Here is a 21,331-nt window from a genome sequence, read left to right on the forward strand (position 1 = left end):
TAAAACAATAATATAATAATATTTTACTGAAAATGATAAACAAAAAATAAAATTCAAACGTTAATACAGAAAAATTGAAAAACATATTTTAAAATTGTTAACAATATCATACTATGGTATTAGGTGTGATTCAGAAAACTAAATTTTATTTCGCTTATTTTTAAACGTAATAATTTAATGTAATAATTGCGTTCAATTCGCATAGTCTTGATGGCAGTGTCAATAGTCTTTTGAAGCTTTTATTTTAAACGCTTCAAAATATGTACTTGGTTTGGCTAAATATCGACGAACTCGAGACAGAGCGATTTCAAGGGAATCAGACAACAGTTGTAATGTGATTATATTTAATATTAAATCAAATGCATTTTAAAGAACAAACAATAAGTGTTATAATTTATGTAAAAATTAAATTATTTTAATGAAAATTAATATTTTTCACTTCGAGGTTTAGATAACATGATAATTAAGGGATCAATTAAAAAACAATATCGATTAGCCAATAATTTTTAAACTTATAATAATTTATTTTCCACATTTAAGATGATTATTTGCTAATTTACAATGTTTAAGTTTGTGTAAAGAAACGTTGTTGTTGTTTTATTGTAGATGTACGTCAAACTATCATCACCCGAACTCATAATCTATTCAACGGTCGCATTGATATTGGCTTTGTGGTTTCATTGGAGATGGAAGTATCGATATTTTTTGGATTTAGCTGGAAAACTTCCCGGACCTCCGTCTTATCCACTTATCGGAACCACATCCATGTTCACTCACACGTACGACGGTTAGGACCACTAAAATATGATAACCATAATAAAAACAATAATAAAAAAATAGCAATCATCATCTTCATCGTCATCATCAATCGCTGTTGACTCGTATGATTATAGACGATTTCGAACAGAATGAAAATTCGCTTCGCACGGAAATGCGGTGTTAAAGGAGTAGGTAATACTATTTTTGAATGTTTTTTTTAGAGACGATAGCAAAACTCAAAGAGAACGCCGAACAGTACAATTACGAGCCAGTGGGGACGTGGATAGGTCCGATCCATTACGTTAGCGTTGTCAAACCGGAAGATATACAAGTATGTCGTATGATCATTATTTTATTTTCCGATAAAAACGACTGAAAACGTATTTTCAGCGTATTTAAAATAAATTCTTTCATTACAACGTTTTCATTCGGACGAATGTCGTAGTGGAATTGGTTTTGTGTTATTTCGTTTTTCGATAAGTCTACCAAAAACACTATTCCCCGAAATTGAAATGTAGTGCGTGTTTGTAAAAAAAAATTTTTCGCGCCTAAATTTTGCACGTGGGCAGAATATTTTGGACTGTTATAATATACGGAAAATAAATATTTTTTGTACCCATCTTTGAAGATTTATTTTTTGATTTCATACCATGAGTTCGACATAGTTTTGAAATACACAACTTAGCTATTGTAATCACTGCTGTATCCTTTTTTGAAACTTTAAGTTAATCATCAATTAACCATGAAATATGACCAACGAAAATTCTTTAATAAAAAGTTCACTTTAGTTTTAGTACTCTATTGCACACAAATTATATACTAACTATGAGTGGCTTAAAGTGTATTTGAATGTACTCAATATCATTATTAGTTATATTTCAATACTATTTTATTAGTCCATTCTAAATTTTAATTATATTCTGATTTTTCTCAAGACAATCTCAAAAACTGTTGCATAATCAAATAGTATGTTTATTTGTTTTGTTTGGCTTTTAAATTTTGATTTATTTAGGTACCTATTCTAACAAAAATTTTTTTATATTGTAAGAATACACTGTTTAGAGTAGTATAAGTGTGATCCTTTGGGACCTAAAGTTTACGCTACTGAATGAGAGTGATGTATTTTTGGTAGATTTCGAACTAAGCAAATTGGATTTATGATAAATAAATAATTTGATTCTTAAATTTTTCATTTCCTTTTATTACCGACACTGTGGACCTCAAATAATAAAACAAAAATGTGTTGAGCCATATTGAACTTATTCTTCATTTTTCATTAGGTACCCTTGTGTATAGCGATAAATACGTATTATTTTTATTTCGAGAAAAGCAAACTAAAAATTAAGGGAAAAACGGGAAATTTTACGCACACTCATTTTTCGACAGAATCGATTTTGGTTTTTGATGTAACATTAAAACAAATGACCATAGATACATGAAATTTTCACCGAATGTTTATATGAGTATATTCTATCCACCATGCAATTTTCAAAAATTTTCGACTTAAGTTGAACTATTCATAGGCATTTGAAATTTTCGATCATTATTACTTTTTTTTGTGTTTGTAGGCAGAAAAGCTTGAAAATTTAATACAAGGCTCTTAACATATTGTTACAATAGCAGTTTAAAATAAAAGAAATTCATAGTCACAATTTTTTTTTATAAGTATTCAAAGTTTGAATTTTGACAAAATACGTAAAAATCACAACAATTCACAAAATATTTTAAGCTAGAAATTCATAAAAAATGTTCTTTTTAAATCTAAGATTTGAAAATTCAATACAAGATTCCTTAAAAGTTTCTCAATCTTTATCACAAATAAAAATTCCACCTGAAATTCAAATTAAATTTTTATGAGCATTTGAAATTTAAATTTTTACAACATTGGATTTTCACTTTTAGCGATTTCCTTATTTTGGTGTAACTCTAAAACAAATTACCACAGATTCTTGATTTTTTGACTGAATGTTTATATAGACGTGTTATATATTTGATAAAATTTTCAAAATATTTAGATTTGTTTTGAGCTGTTTACTGACATTTTAATTTTTCAACTTTATTAGTTTTTTTTCTATAAATATCGATTAAAATTTATTTGTTCGGTAGAAAAGCTTGAAAATTTAATACAAGGCTTCTCACACATTGTAACAATAGAAGTTAAAAAATATCAAAAATTCGTATCCACAATTTTTTTTTATAAGCATTTAAAGTTCAAATTTTGATAAAATACGTAAAAATTACGGCAATATTCAAATTATCTTAGATAGAAATTCATAAAAGTTTTCCTTTTTAATTCTAAGATTTGAAAATTTAATACAAGGCTCATAATATATTTTTACAATAGCAGGTGAAAATTAAAATAAATATATTCGCACAATTTTTTTTTACAAGCATTCAAAGTTTGAATTTTGACAACATATGTAAAAATCACGAAAGTTCGCAAATTATTTTAAACTAGAAATTCATAAAATTTTTTTTTTAAATCTAAGATTTGAAAATTTTTAATAACCAATAATATATTCTAGACAGATAGACCGTCTTTGCTCAGAATCGTTTTTCTCATTTAATCAAAATATGTTTAATATTTTTGAATTTAAAATTAAATTAAATTATTCCCTTCATGCTTCCATCACCAAAATCATGCTAATATAGAAATTGATTTAATTCGTGTTGTCCAATGAATTTTAAGTCGAGTTATAACAGACTGATTAATTAAGGATTTACATAAAATATTATTAAACAATTAATATAAAGTAGATAGACATTAGTCGAATCTATTAACTGTTAGCTGTTAGGAAGTAACTTTTACTCCAGTCCTCTAAATATTGATAAATATATTTAAATCAAGATTTTATTGCTCATATCGTGATAAAAACAGTGTTCATTTCATACTTATGATTCTTGGTTATTATATTTACGATTATCGAGTTAAAAGAATTTGAATATTCCCTTTTGAATAATTTGCATATGGGGGGGGGGGGGGGGACGTGAGAAAAGAAACGTAGGTACAGAAAAAGTGTGTATTAGATAATTACTTTGTTAGAATAAGTCATATAATATAGTTCAATTTAAATACAGAGCTTAGTGACATGAACTTATAATTCCTATTTTATTGCTGAGATTTTTGGCTTGATGGCTAAATTTGCGTCTTTTAACGTGACATATATACCGTACTTTTGATTTATGAAGTCTTACATGTTTAGTTTCAGTTTGCTGTATTTAAATGTTATTCTGTTTTTGTCATCTTTGTATTTATAGTTTAACTATTTATGTTGTATATAAAAACCCAATTAATTAAATATAGGTATCTAGTTTTTACAAAGTATATTGTAACGGATAACAATTTTGTTGTTATTCTTATGATATATTACAATAATTTGTAAAGAAAGTTAAACACAATAATATGATGTAGAGGTAATCGCAGTATGAATTATTATGATGAATGTTTTAGCTCATATTATATTACATGTAGATCACGATAATGGAACGTTATTTGAAACGCGAGGAGAATATAATTATTATAACATTGTACTCCCAGATATGACAGAAACGACAAATAAAGTCGCAATAATATTATGCCAAATAGTTATATTACAGACTAATAATAGTATTATAAAAATATCAATATTGAAACTATTTTTATGTAATCTTATATATAGCTCATGTAATAATAATAATCATTAATCGTGTTAACAATTTTAGATCGTATTAAATAATTCCCGAGCACTGGAAAAAGGTCAACTGTACGCGTTCCTGAAAAGTTTGCTCGGCGAAGGCTTATTAACTGCTTCAGGTATTTACATAAGTTTTTATTTTCATATTTCAATGCAGTGAATTTTAATGTTAAGAATATATGACTACGATAATATTATTACCCTCATCGTTAAATGTTTAAACAAAATAAACGAAAATAATATTGCGAGCTATGCGTTTAGATCATATAATTCAAGTCTATGGAAAGCACGTCAGTCCAAACAGAGTGCGAAGAACATCAGTCATGTTAATAACAATAACAGTAATAATAATAATGGGTTAGTTTTGAACTACGGAAAGTTAAAACGATGTTTGTGGATTTAAAATCAAATTGAATTTGTCGTGTTAAATATAATAATTTAATATAAGATCGTGGATATCATTTACCATGTCGAAATCGGTACCTACGGAATATCTTACAAAATGTAAATTTAAGTTTTTAATGATAATAATGTTACGTCTGTATTAGGTAGTGTTGTCATGGATTGGCGTAAAACGGGTTAAATAATCAAAGTCAAGCTTAAGAGCTTATTTTTTTTAACCGAATTACACTATACGGGTTACCATGTTTTTAAAAGTGGATTTAAATTTTTTACAACTTGACGAGTTAATTTTTATCTCAACCCAACCACAATTTAAAATATACACATTATTGTTTTGCATAAATTATTGAAAAATGGAAAAACAAAAAAATAATGATCGGAAATAGGTATTTTATTTTTTATAATAGTAATAATAGTATACTATATTTTAAATATGTTCATAATTAATCATAGATCATCTAAGTGTTAAATGATTCTAAATCTTATTATAGGGATCGAAATAAACTTTATAAATAATAAAACTTTAATTACATTTCCATAGATACAATTTCATCCAAACAAGTAAATTTTAAATCTCTTAACAATCACATAATTGACGTATTTCTAAGAAATCGGAGTTGTGATTTAAAAAAAAAAAAAACAGTGGGGTTATTTCTTATAACTTTAGTTAGTAGGGTTTTATCTAGGGTGGCAGTATTGTGTCAAACAGTTCCCATCCGTTCCCGGTATATAAAAGGGGGGGGGAAAGGGTTTTATCTTGGACGACCTCCATTTTCGTTATTTTTTCTGTGATTTTCTCATATATGCAATATTTTTAATACCTTTTTCCGGTAAATTATCGACTTATCGTACATATAATATACTTACTTTTCTATTTATACTTTTAATAAATTTGCCTTTAATGCTCTGGTAAGTATTGTAAATATTCGGTTGAAAATAATAAAAATCTGTTTGATTTTTAATTTAGTTGAGTTACCTACCTTTTTACTGTTTAACTTGTAACTTTTACTAATTAAAGAAATGAAGAGTAATTTTTTAATTTTAAGCTAAAAACTTAAACTTAAAATTTTTATATAAACACAGTAAATTAACTTGGCGAGTTAAATAATTAGTTTAATTTCCCAGATTTTTTTATGCACAGCGACTTATCATTTATGTGTTTGCCCGTATTTTCTTCCTTCATATCGTCCATAAATTTCAGAAATTGTAATAACAATGCGGTTATGCGTAAAACGAAACAAAAAAAAAAAAAATAAATAAATATTGCAATAATAACGATTATAATAAATGTATTATTGTTGTACCAATCTTTTTCAGTGGATAGATGGCGAAAGCATCGTCGTATCATATCATATGCGTTCAATGTAAAGTTCTTGGAGCAGTTGTATCCGGTTTTCAATGAGAAAAATAAAATACTCGTAAAAAATCTCCGAAAAAATATAAACTCAACACAACCGTTCGACCTCTGGGATTATATTATATCGAGTACTTTTGATACCATATGCCGTGAGTATAAACACTCAGTACAATGAATGAGTCTTTAATCTTATTATTGGTACCGTACTCCTTAATAATAATAATAATATATGAAGTGTAGATTATTATCAAGGTAAAAATCATTCCTCTCTACCTATCTCTTCCACCTCCTACATACGATAATATATATTTGTGTCGAGTTGTTGTTACGCTGATCATTTTTTTATACATTATTATTATTATTATCTTCATCGTCATCACAGAACGAAATAAAAAGTATACGACTCTGCAATAGATTTTACTTTGTTTTATTTTTGTCACAGAAACTGCAATGGATTACCGTATAAACGAAAAACATAATAAAACCGAATTTTTAGACCTCATGACAACGTAAGTGTGATAAATGTACGACCGTAACGACGAGCCAATTATTGTTCGAGCACCAATGTTTTAGGATCGCAGACGAACTTGTGAAGACCGTCAACAGACCGTACCTGTACCCGAGTTTGTTCTTTTCGATCTACAGGTCTGTGAGTGGTCTCAGTGAAAAATTAGAACTGATCAACAAACTTCCGTTACAAGTAATTAGACGATGAATAATATACTATTACATTTTATCCTTGGTAATATTGATGGCGATGAAATGGACGAATACTAGTTGGTTTTCTTCAGACAGCCTTTTGAATATACAAATACACGCATTTGAGTATTTAAAAAGTTTTAGAATACCTTAACTCTGCAGGTACTTTACAAGGCTGTTTAAAGGTAAAATACAGTTACAAACCAATTAGTTCCACAGAAATTCTAATATTAAATTTACTTTTCAAACTATTGTGCTATAATATTGCTTTATGATTTAACTATCTCTAATGTATAACACACCCACACCACCTACGCTTTTGACGTATTGGAAGTTAAAAATTTGTGCAGTCTTTAATTTTTTAATATTATCACCAATAAACTTTTCACACTCAGCAATCTATTAGTTCAATGGCCAGTAACCGGCGGCCCGCTTAAGAGTTTTAAGCAGTTTTTTTTCATAGTAAATAATTTGAAATATAAAATTCTTATTTTTGTCAGGCCCACGAACTTTTTAATCGTGTGAATGTGGCCCGGGAATCCAAAAAGGTTGCCGACCACTTCATTAGATAGATAGGCATGTTAAACAATTTCCCAGACATCGTAAAACTTAATAATATATTATAAGATTACAACGATTTGTATGTATATATATATAGGAACCAATTCAAAATATGTCGTAACTGATAAGTAAGTCATGTTTTTTTTTAATTTTAGAGAGAACCAATTCGTACACTTTATTTGGCTTGTGAACCAATTCCATATTACCCGATATTATATACGTACTTAGGTATAAAATTCGTTAAACATATATTGGCCGTACTGTCTGTTTTAGTTGATCGACGAAAAGAGAATAGACTTCCGTTCGAAAGTAGTCGAGTCTGATTTGAATCCCACGGATTTCACAGATGAAAAAAGTATTCATAAATAAAATATTAAGAGAGAAAATATACAAACCGTGGACGTTAGATTTAATGTTATTCGATTTATTCGATTTGTTTTTTAGAAAACAAATTCAAAACGTTTATCGACACACTTTTGGAGGCCAGCGAAAACGATCCTGATTTTACGAACACCGACGTCCGGGATGAAGTCATAACGATGATGTTCGCGGTAATAATATTAATATAGTATAGAGTCTCGCTAATCTGGACTAGATGAGACCGGACTCTATCGGGATTATTGAAAATCCGGATTAAATGGAATAACTTTTTTTTTTTTAATTTACTAATAAATGTTTTTCAAAAAACACGTATTGAAACTATAATATCTTAATCATGGGTATTCTCGAATATTTCGTAGAGGTACTTATACAAAATATATGTATGTACCTACAATTATGTTATACAGCCAAAATTGATATAAATAATTAATTATGTTTATATAGTATATACTATATATAATATATATACATTATACATGAGTATCAACGTACGAAGTATAAATTGCCCAGATTATCCGGATGTCCAGATTAACGATGACTGGATTAGCGAGACTCTACTGTAATAACAAACGATGATCTTTATCAATGGTCCTCAATCGAAAAACTGTTGTACGTAGAAGGCTAAATGGTGATACGTGAAAGGTCGTGTGGTGGTAGTACGGAATTTTAATTGATCGATATTTTTATTTATGTTTACAATAGATCTAATATCATATTTTGTTTTGTATTGTTTATTTTTTATTAAATAAACCATACAAGTGTGGAAACTGGGTAATATTGATATGGTTTTATATCATATGTTACGTTCGATGAGACAAGTGAAAATGTACAAATTATAATGAAACTACTTAAAAACTAGGTAATATGTTGAAGAGAGTTGTATCTTGTTAAACAGCTGTTGGCGGCGACTATGAACTTGATGGATGCATGTTTTCAGTTTTGTGTAAATACACATTAAACACGCTGCCAAATATATATACATTTTTATTTTTATATATTGTTCTTGTAAAATGCATATTGAATTTTTGAATATTTCTATTTTTAGTCACAAGTTGTAAATTATCAATCTATAACACACACGAGTGGTATGCAAGAAAAATTTTTTGAGAATTTTTGATTCAAATCTTAACCTTGACCTTACCTTAAGATGCCAGTATTTAAAACGATTAATCTTTTTAACATATAATTTTGTGCGTTTATAGGGCAGTGACACAAACGCTACCACCGAATGTTTCTGCCTCCTGTTGTTGGCCATCCATCAAGACATTCAGGTAGGTACGACTAGTAGTGTAACCTGGTATAAAACTGGGGCTGGCCGCGTAATTTATTTACTTAGATAGAAACCATAATCTTTTGTTTTCACACAAGTCTTGAAACTTAATAAACCAATATAAACAAATCGTAGGATCGTTGAATAATATTAAGTACACTTGTGTTCTTACAAAAAGGTGCTATAAACTTGTTTGAAAAAAAATAATGTGATGATAATCCTGTTATCATAATTCATGAAATAATATTATTCAGTTATTTTTATAATCCAGATAATGTGATAAATAAATGATATATACTATAACAGGGAAAACGGGAAGAAATATATTTTTTACTTTGGTATAAATATATGTTAAGAGGACGCATGTGTTGTTTCCATCTTACAAGTGTATTTCATAGCAAATTTTACGCTCAGCAGTTCCTATTTACCTCTTTTAGTTTAAAATTTTAGGGTGAATTAACCTTTTACAAAAATTAAAGGTAACATCATTATCTAGGGCTTCTTATAGGCTTTTTATTATATTTTAACTTTAAAGCGAATTATGAGTATTTTAAGATGTACAAACAATTTACAATTTTTTTAAATAATCATAACTCGCCTTAAAATAAAAAGTCTATGAGAATCCCTCGATAATAATGTTGCCTTTAATTTTTATAAGAGGTCAATTCACTCTAAATTTTACACTAACGAAGTTAAACGTGATCTACTGATCGTAAAAGTTGCCATGTTAGGCACTTGTAAGTTGTAAGACAGAGACAATATATGCGGGTATAGTTTCCTCTTAAATATATTGTATTTTTTCTTTATTTTACGGTATATAAAGATTTCTACTGTTGGAATATTTAAGAAGGAAGAGGGAAGTTAAAATAATTCATTTTTCAGGGTAAAATAAAATAAAATAATTTATTTAAATAAATATTAAATGTGGTAATCTGTAATTATAAAATAATGAATATTTGGTATCGAAAAGTCCTGACAATCTGGAAGTAGTCATCATAGTGGCTTATCTAGAAATTCGTTTAAATGGAGAGGGGGATCCTTAACTCAAAAATACGCTCCGGAAAAGTTAAGTTTATCTCATCAATCTTAAAAATAAATTAATAACAATAACACTTTTATAAATGAACGATTTATATTTGTATATTTTAGATAAAGCGAGAGAGTTACCAATATGGGATTTAGTATATTTGACCGGGCAAGGTTGATGAGGTGGGAGGGTCCGGGTATTGATTTTTGAACTACATATTTGTTTGTGTTTTTTTTAAAACTAAGTTATCGTCTCATGACTGATTATTAGTCAACGACGTATATCAGTTACTGATTTTTTCTACTTTGAATATACGGAAAAAGTTCATGCTCGCGTGTTTATAGGATGAAGTGTACGACGAGATTTACAACGTGGTGGGCGACAGCGACCGCGATTTGACTCCGGAGGATACTGCTAAATTTGCGTATTTAGAACAGGTGATCAAGGAAACACTGAGGATGTATCCAACTATATCGGTGTTCACGAGACAGCTGGTGGAAGACATCAAAGTCAGTGAGTATAGCGCATGACGTATCACACGTTTATTTAACAGTTAACAGCAAACAATTATTTATCCATCAATTTAAGATATTGATAATATTAAATCGTATGATCATGTATCAGGTTAACACAATTTTCATGAGTACTGGTAATTTGGATACTCATGTACGATATCATCAAAATAATTTCTAATTCGAATACGAAAACTATTTTTGTCACATTTTTAGTTCTAAGACGGGTGACGCTATACATGAGTGGAACAGAATCATTTCCTGAGAGTTTTGAGTTACGACGTTATTAGAGTTTTAAAGAGCAAAAACGACAAAATTAACATTTCAAATGATCATTTTTGAAGGCAAAAAAAAATTTAAAAACCCTTCTTCTCTCATTTTTGATTCGTAGATCGTTAGCTATGAAGTTCTACGCACACTTCTTATCTTTGTGATATAAATATCTTGGTATAAACGTGTATAAGAGTGTGGCCTACAAAGTCAGTATGTGAGTTATTTGACGTGGGATACGTGAGCTTGGAAATTTTAGAGGCCGGTTGATTCTATAATTATTAAAGTAATTATTTGTTAGTTGGGCTGGTGTCGAATTGGTTCCCGTGCCTAAATCCCACATGCCGAATTAGTTTGAAAAAGATATTAAGTTGAGACGAATTGGTACCAATTCAAAAATAGGTATTTTATTAGGTAGCGCCGAATTTGTTCCTGTTTAATTACGCACATTTTCCTTCTCAATTTTATAGGCTTAGGACTGTCAACTTCAAAGTAGAAATCGTTAAAAATGTGTGTTAGTGAGTGTTAAAAAATATATATAATAATTACAATTTAAAGTCGTTGATTGGCAAATTTAAAGCAAACTTTATTTAAATATTCAGTTCGCGAAAGCTTCTCATCAGTATACTCAACCATACAGTTTCCTAGATTTTTTCGTTTGGTAGTGAGTTATAAGTACGATATAAGTATTTATATCTCAAACGTTTTCTTAATCGACCGGGGTATCAGAAATAATTTGCTAAAATTCTAATAAAACAATCTAATTATATTGTATTGTATATACTGCATGTAGAGTGTAGGAAATGTAGGTTCATATTTTATACTATCTAGTTCATATTTTGAATCAATTATTTAAAATTAAATAATACAATTTTAACTATTTAATATTTTACCTAAACACAAACGGGAACCAATTATGCTTGACTTAATAAATACCCTTTTAAAATGAGAAAAAATTTGGCCAAATGGGAATCAAATCGGTTACTCTCATTAGTTGTGGTTTAACCATTGGTGGTTAACTAGTAAATAATCTTGTATGGAACATCCGTATCGATTGGGATAGGTTGTTATTCATTACTGAAAGTTATGCATATAGCTGAAAAATGATTTAGTACAGTAACCAGTGACCGATTAGGTGTGCCTGTTGAGACCTCTAGATACCGAGCATACTAGAAATTTCATATTTTATTAAGTGGTGTTCATTGGGAAGGGGAGGAGAGGATCACTGCACTATTATATTATTCGAACGTTCCAATAGCTGTTTTTGCTATTGGGGTTTTTCTTCTCCAATACCATCTCTTTTGTGCGTATATTATAATCAATCCAATCTTAAGCCTAACCAACCCTATTTTCCCTTTACACCACTACAGGTACAAGTATATTTACATAGCCTGCGTGCTTAATAATATTTTAGCAAATTACGTCTTGCCGAGGGGCGCCAGCGTCACGATATCACCGATAGTCACGCACCACTGCCCGCACCTGTACCCAAACCCCGAGGCATTCAATCCGGACAACTTCAGCGTGGAGAACGTGGCCAAACGGCACAAATACAGTTACATAGCGTTCAGCGGCGGCCCGAGGGGATGCATAGGTGAGTGTGCCAGTGAAAAACTTAACAAAACTTTTTGGCACTTTCAATTTTTCATTTGCGAAATTCCGTCCAAAGTATTTAATCGGTGACCTCGTCACGAGACAACACCACCGGTTCAATTCAAACCTGCGTAGCCCCAAGATTATGTAGGCTTAATTAACTTTACTATATGTACCTGTTCACAAAGTAATAATAATAATACGAATGCGCACGTTTTTGACATGACGATATCTGATGGTACGTTTTAGATTTTGAGTGTAACAAAAAAGTATTAATTGATTTTATAACGACCATTGTATTTGTTTTTCGTTGAAATTGGAAGATCAAAAATAGAAATTCCCAGCATTTTTAAAAATATCTGATAAAAACCAAAAAAATATAACTGATATTAATCAATTAATTTGTCTTGTTTTGTTATCATTTTATACATCGGTAACATTTTTAAAGTTATTTTAACATAAAAAGTTTGTGACCTAAGTCTTTTAATTAAATTTTTCTGAAAACCAATATTTGATGGAACAAAAAAGAACATATCTTAGGTTATGGTATACAAATTAAGAGATTTGAAAAATATAACATACCTAATCAATACCGATGTTTTAGTGCCAATTTAAACAATTCATTTAATAGTCACGTGCGATTATCGTAAATATTTTTATACTAAATCTACACACACATTTGATAAAAAATGCAAAAATGTAATAAAGCTGCGTAACAATCTCGCGTGCATACCTGTTTGAACACACTTCTAATCCAAACACGATTTTTTCTGATGATCTGAAATCTGTATTATTGTTTGTTACTTGTATATACATATGGATAAATGGGGGGGGGGGTGGAGACTTAGGGAGAATTGTCCTACCAAAAACTTCCCCCCAATAATTTCTGACTTAAATTCATAAGTATAATAAACGATGTTAATACGTGTTAATTTATATTTCTAGCTTTCCAGATTTTTAGCAATATGTATTTATGCTTATGTTTGTCTATATATAGGTATGAAGTACGCCATGATATCAATGAAACTAATGATCTCCGAAGTGTTACGAAACTTTAGCGTGCACACGGACGTCAAACTATCGGACGTCCGGATAAAAATGAACGACGCATTCACACGGAAGGTCGGCGGGTATCCGATCACCATCCGACCGAGAGACAGGAGACCGTCGTACGTGCGCCGCAACACACGCCTCATATGAATACGGAGATCGCCACCGGCTGCAGCTGTATAAAATAGCAATAATAAAAATAATGATAATAATATATTACGAAATCCACACTCAATCGAATTGGTTATAATCTTTAAATACTTTCTGCTGAATTCGCCTATAAAAATAACTCACTTTGACCGTCACTGGACAGAGTTTTAAAATTAGTAAAAGCTGACCAATAGTCTATAATTTACGTATATTGTAAATACATAAACATAAATTTTTTACTCCTAAGAATTACAAATAAGTTTCCTGTTAATCATACCAGTACGATTGAACCAAAAACGAAAAAAACAAATTATTAATTATTTGAAAAATATAATGTTGAATGTGTTAATGTTCAAAATTGTATAAAATGATAATAAATTATAGAATTTGTAGTGTAAAACATTTTGTAATCAGAATTTACTTTTTTTAACATGATTCTTCAATTTTAGAATTGTTTTCTACTATTGTAAAGTAATTAGAAATTCAAATTGAATAATAGTCTGTATTTAGAGTCCTAAATACGTATCAATATAGATGTAATGTTTTATTTCTATCAGATAATCTAACAATCAGTTACATTTATCCACAATGAGCTCATCTTCTATTTATATACCAATTTAAAATGCAGATTAAATACATAAATAGTTAATACTGTGTTAAATATAACTGCCCGAAGATGCACATTTTATTTCAAAAGGTTGGTATCTAATTTCAAACAATTTACTTACAGTTTACTTCATCAATTAATTTTGAATAATTTTTTTTATTCATATAGCTTGGTAGCTCATTTTTAATGTACTTAACTTGTAAGGTTGTGAAAATTTATGATAAATCTATATTTATTTAAGAAAAAAATATTTAGTAATATTATGTTTATCTCAAATATATCAAATTTATGATTAAAAAAAAAAAAATTAACACAATGGTTAAATATGTCATTAATTGTGGAAAAGAACAATAATATCATGAAATAATTTAACTGAATGAATTTAAAAATAAAAATAGAATATACTTTAGTTTTTTTATTTTTATTTTACTTTTATTTTAATACACTGTTAGGCTTGAACCGTTTTTAAAAACATGGTCTAGCACACTTCAATGAAATGCGATTCTTGTAATACGTATATATAAGTATCGCTGTACAACGATTTTGATCTCATCAATAATAGTTATTATAATTATTATAATAATTATCATGGGAATCGAGAGTAGTCTATGTATCTATCAACAGGTTTTTTTTTTAATTATATAATAAAACTGCAGGAAAAAATTGACAATATTGTTTCATTGCGTCTTGTAATACAATATCAAAAAAGGTAATTAAAAATGTAGTTTATTTAGCATCTACACATAATTATATTTAATTTTTATTTCTTTCAATGTTACCTGAATTCATATTATTTTAATATCTTGAGTTTTACATCTTTGAAATAGAAAAGTGATAAAACAATTAATGTTAAAACTATAAAATTACAATAATTGCATTACTAAAAAATAAAAATAAGAATATCATGAACGATAGAATACCAATTGAAATTACAATAAATTAAAATGTCCTTATGAAAATTCAAGGAAAATTGGTATATACCTTGTAGCAGAAAGATTTGAATAGTTAAAAATTAATTTTATATAATTTGTTAATATACATTTATTAATTATAGCTGGTCCTGCATAGCGTTGCCAGTTACAAATTAAACGATGTCATTGAATTCGTGAAAAATTTCGTTAATTAAATCTACATAAATTTTGATACATTATATTGAATAGTGGTATTGATCAAGTATAAAATATAGGTTCAAAATTGTCTAGAATTTTAATAACCACACTATTCTCTATAACATTTTATGTAATCAAAAAAAAAAAAAAAAAAATATTCGTTTAGCCTCTCTTCAAAAGTTAAAGTTTAAAAATTTGATATAAGTGAATATCTTTGGATGTAGGATATACCCAATTTCATAACCATGATTGTTATTGTGCGATACACTTAAAAGTTACAATACATGTACACATATTCACAAATATTCCCTTTTATTAATATAGATAAATAGATAAGTTTAGAACTTATATTACTGCAAATATATTTTATTTAACAATGTTAAAAAATAAGTAGGTACCTACCTATAAATTACAATAACTGAATTAAAATTTTTATAATGAGCTTTGAGGATTGAATATTTCGTGATTACTAACATTATTTTCTGGGTTGTTAAAATTTTTTTTTACAATATTATGTTTTATTAAAATATTCTTTGAACAATATAGTTACTTAATAAAACTAATTGTATATCCAACGTTAGTAGTATTCGATATACTTAATTAAAATTAAAAGTAATTTTACAAATCAATAAATATAATAATGGCCATTCGTTTTAATAACTATGCATATTTTAATTTCATATTAGACCCATAGGAAGCGTGAAAATTATTTAAAAAAAAATATACTTAACTGCAGGCTAATGGTATTATTATGTACCTATATTATAAATATTATTTAAATATGAAAAAAAAATCAAAACTATGAAACTTAAACATCTCCGAGTTATTTATAGAAAGTAATAACTAATAAGTTGTTGTATGGTTTCTATTGATGAATTGAATTTGAATATACATTGCTAGCTATTTAAATATTTACTATGAAGTATGAACCACTCTGTAACAACTCAGGTAGATGAGGTCAAAGTACAATATAACTTCAAAGACCCTTCAAATGTAAACAAATCTTCAAATCATCTCACAAAACTTTGGACAACTAAAGTGGAAATAGTTTTTGCTCAAATTCCAACTTGAATGGATCTCTGGATACTAAATACTTATTCATATATTCAATTAATTATATTTCTATGTGGGTATAACTCACTAACAAAATATCGTGTATTTTATTGTTATTTAAATATGTTAAGCATTACTATGATTGAAATTGTTCACATTGTTTACACATTATTTAAAATAATGCAATAACGTTATCTTATATATCATACAGCCACGGGTTGAATATTGATTAGCAAAGAAGACACGAATCCCGTTTTATCACATTAAAACATATTTATTTTAATCCAAATGATTTCGACCCATATGAGTTGGGTCCGAGAACTAGGGTTAAATCGTAGGTACTATACTAGTTGAGTCCAGGGTTTTTTTAAGTAAGTAACAAAGCATTTTATGTAAATATATAATTCGAATGAAAAAAAAAAATGGGTAAATGTATGTTACTCTGCTACATAGTAGTTTACAAGTGGATTACTGCAATAGATTTTATTAAATTTGAATTCAATGATATAATATCATTGTACACAAAAAACAATTCTGAGCGGAGACGCTTTGTCAGTATAGGATGTTTTATAGTTTTATACTATATTAATTATATTGCTATTGTTAAAAAAAAAAAAAAAAGTTGGGACCTATAAAATACATTTTTAATTAATCAAATCAGATTCATTATGTACCGAATCACTCAGTCAAATTAATATCCTACATACATGGAATTGGTCCTACTATAGGCATATGAGTAGGTTAGGTTAGATTACAAGGGAGAAATCTCTACCTGGTGAACCTGCAGGTCAACAATTTTAACTGGCTAATTCATCCAGGTGCTAGGTGCATATGATTTTTATGATATAAGTATTATTTTAAAATTATTGTTATTTTAATATTACCTATTATGTTTGTACGAGACTAAAAACAATAATATTATACAGTATACTCGAGATGGGTTTTCCGTTAAATTTTATCTTGTATAATATTTCGTTATTTTTCATAAATCAAAATTATCGTAAATTTGATAATAAACGAATATTGATAACGTGCTCCTCGACTTTATTAATTCTCCATTGTGTTTATAAAGGGCAAACAACTAAAGTTTTAAAATTAATCGTTGTTCTTTGGTGGTTATATTATATTATTTAAGCTTGACATTTTGAAACCACACAAGTTAGAATTATTCGAAAGGTGAAATAATTGTATTTTACAACAGTTAAATAAAAATAACCGCAAATGTGGTTCTCGTCTAAACACAGATTTTCTGTAACTGTTTGTAAGAATGTGTGCAAAAATGATTTTGATTTTCGGCGATTTACTCGAATGGACAATGTCCTAATTTGTAACAGTCATACACACGATATATCAGGACAGGCGAGCGACTAGTTAAGGATAGATACGCATTATTATGGTTAGTGACCCCAGATTATCCCTTGTCCGCCACACCGCGGCGGTCACATGATTCTGAGATTTCACTAATATTATTCTAATATATCATCGCCTCATCGAGAAATACGGTGTACGTATCGGTTCACGATAATTTGGGGTAATCATCGCCATATAGCTGTTCGAATTACGTGCAAATAGGTTAGGTACCTAATACTTATACGTATTGCACTATTGCTGAAATCTGATGCCAGAATGATTTTCTGCTAAAAATAAGGGACGAATTTTCATCTAATTCACAATAGACAACGTAATAGTGTTACGAATCGTTTGGTGGAAAAGTTAATTCAGAATTTTATTCCACCGACCCGAATATATTTGTGTTATTTGGATTAGAGATCCAACGTGAAACATAATATCTAAATAAAAATGTACCACACTTAAAATCAAACAGAAATGAATAAACAGGCGAAAAAGAAAAGTTAATCGGTGAACAAAATTGAAGGTGTATTGTAAAAATGTATATCATATTTCTTTATTTTTATTTATTTGAATTAAATCCGATGACTTGCTTATTCGGTATTGGGTTTAGACTTAATCATACGAATTGATTAATCAAGCACGATGATCCTCATGTGTTCATTTTATAATGAATTATATATTATTTAAATAATTGATTTAAAATTTTGATTTTTGGAATTTTTCAAAATACTTAAAGTTCATATTTTTAATTTCTTGAATATTTCTGTACTACGACGTAGTATACGAATATAGGAATGCTCTATGTCTCAAACAAATAACCGGAACCCCATGGTATATGACCAAGACGCATTACATAAGGATCTACAAATCTCAACTGTCAATGAAATAGAAACTAGACATTACAAACAATTCCACTCAAAGCTCCATTCAAACCTAAACCCTCTCATTTCTCATATACCATATTTAACAATCCCCAGAAACCTTTCAAGGAGATTAGAAAGAAAATGGCTAAGATACGCTTTTGCTTAACATAAAAAAAAAAAAAATGGTCTTTCCATACGAACCCGCCAAATTAAATAGGATGTACTGTCGATGGACGGTTTCCACCATCAAGCCAATCAATCATCTTTTTATTACTATTATTATCAAATTTAATTATTGTGCTTATAATGTATAAAATTGTAAATATGTGAATATAACTTTTTTTAAATAAAAAAAGGGAATGTTTTGTGGTGGTACAAACTTCTATTTTTTGTAATGATAATACATTTTTACTATACTTTATTTAGTGAATAATTTTTCAGTTATTAAAATGTTTATACTAATACTGTTGTCGATTGTACGTCAATAGTTAATAGTTTTCGTATAGCTCTTTAACTATTATTGAAAATGTTTATTTTTACATAGTTTTATTTATTAAAACGAAAATTCATCGAAACCAACTAGTAGTCATTATAGGCGTCCATATCGTCTTGTCTGTAAATTAGTTGTAACATATTGTTATATTACAACAAATTTTTTGTGGTTTTGTATCGTACTCAGGTTTTCATAACAAAAAATAACATGGTATATAAAATTTTATATTAGGTAAAAAAATAAATAATAACAGTGACGGAAAAAAGTTTAATATGAAATTTATGTAAAGGAATCGCTGTAAGTTTGTGTCAAAATAATCTTCAACAACTATTTGTCCTATCGTATTGTTATATTATAATTATAAATAATAGTAATGTTATAATGGTTCGATGTTTTATTACATTAGATTGTATGTCTTATATAGGCGCAGTTTAATCAGCCTTTAAAATAATAATAATAATAATATTTTTTTTTGTGCATGATTCAATTGAAAATATAAAAAATATATAAAGAAAAAAGCATTTTATTTTCGAACACAAATACTTTGAGAGAGTATTTAAAATGTATTGTCCAAGTACTTTTTGTTAAAAGTATTTGAATTTTGAATACTTTTAGCCGAGTACTTTACAATTCTGGGTATAATATATATATCATACAAGTGTGTTTACCTACGTAATATGTATACATATAAAATATTGTAGAAATGTATAAAACCCTGCTGAGGCGGTGGGAAACTATCGAAGTATATCGTCCCACTATGTATACATATCGTAATATAAATGTGGTGTGATACATTAAATATTTTAAAAGGCTACATCGTTTAGCATATTGTATTGTTTGAAGTATTTACAGCAATAAGTTTTTAAAAAAGTTTTAATTTTATTGAATTTTATTTTTGGAATATTTAAATGTGATCAGAGGAGTTGGAGTTGTGTGCAGTTCAAAGTATACGGTGTAATATTATTATGCCCATATGATGTCTGTGTATAGTATAATATTAGGAAATGCTTATGAACTATTAACTATAATTTATTTATTTCTTATTATCACAGTAGTTGCATAAGGTGTATAATGTTTTTTAATGTCAACTTGTTTTTAAGATTAGTCGAACGGAATAGCAGACCAAAATTTTTGGGGGGTACCTCATGCCGTATAAGTTTACCCTGAGAATCTGCAGAACTATAAGTGTAAACGTATAATTAATTTTAGTTAAACCTTTAAAGTTTAAGATAAACGCGTACCAAGGTATTACAGACAATATCATTTGTTTTTTCAAATATCCAAAATTTGTCTTGAAAAATATGTATAACATAGTAATTAGTATAAGTTATAAATGGGGATCGTAATGTAATATATGGGTAGAGAATAGAGATACATACATAGTGACAGGTATGCACAAAATGATACTTACACGCAATAAACACTGTAAAAGAATAAATAAAATTAAAACACAACCGTCCCACCGTCCGTATTATGCTATAATACTGACCTGTGGCGGTGATGGGGTCGCCAAGGGTGGTTGGCGACGAACGAAGACGGTGCCTGCGGGAAAGTAATACTGATCTGTTTATATACCGGGTAGACTACTATATATATATATATATATGAATGTCTACCGTAGAGGATTTTATTTTCTTATTTTTTTTTCTTTCTAAATTGTTATTTATGGTGACGAAAAATTTGTTCTGATGTACGCCGAGGGTTTAGGGTGAGTGAGCGGGGCGAGCTGAGCAAAGGATCGAATAAAAGTCCATAAAATGCGGCCCCCGACGTTAAAACCGTCTAACGTTATAACTTCTTCTTAAGAGTCACTAGGTATATATATATGGATGTGTGTGTGTGTGTGTGTGTGACTGGGTGCGGTGACGGGTGTGGTATGAGTGCGTAGCGGGTGTAGTACTACGAAACTGCGACGACACCGAACGTTATTATATATATTATATATATAATGCATATATATGTATATATAAATATCCATTTATAGGTACCTATATATGTGTACACTGGTGTTATAGGTATATAGGAAGACCGTGACGTCGCGTCGGCCTCTCTCCCACAGGACCTTTGCTATCACTAGTCGTTACTGAGCGAAAGCGAGTCCGTGCCGCCGTTCTCGTCCTGTGCGAGTCTTGTGCAGCAGACGTTCCT

The 21,331-nt window shown here is 28.8% G+C and overlaps 1 protein-coding gene across 1 annotated transcript; it reads left to right on the forward strand.

The window, feature by feature from the left end:
* The first annotated feature begins 606 nt into the window (after nt 1-606).
* LOC107161450 (cytochrome P450 4C1-like) lies at nt 607-14,105 on the forward strand. Its single transcript, XM_089215738.1, has 12 exons — nt 607-787; nt 981-1,090; nt 4,462-4,552; nt 6,153-6,341; nt 6,635-6,701; nt 6,766-6,892; nt 7,726-7,807; nt 7,897-8,003; nt 9,036-9,104; nt 10,475-10,643; nt 12,327-12,506; nt 13,503-14,105. The coding sequence occupies exons 1-12, from the start codon at nt 607-609 to the stop codon at nt 13,703-13,705; spliced, it is 1,575 nt and encodes a 524-aa protein (XP_089071864.1). The 3' UTR covers nt 13,706-14,105.
* Nucleotides 14,106-21,331: the final 7,226 nt, after the last annotated feature.

The sequence above is a fragment of the Diuraphis noxia genome, unplaced genomic scaffold (assembly GCF_037042655.1).
Source record: "Diuraphis noxia isolate RWA-SAM2 unplaced genomic scaffold, SU_Dnox_SAM2 contig0001, whole genome shotgun sequence".
Taxonomy (NCBI): Eukaryota; Metazoa; Arthropoda; class Insecta; order Hemiptera; family Aphididae; genus Diuraphis; species Diuraphis noxia.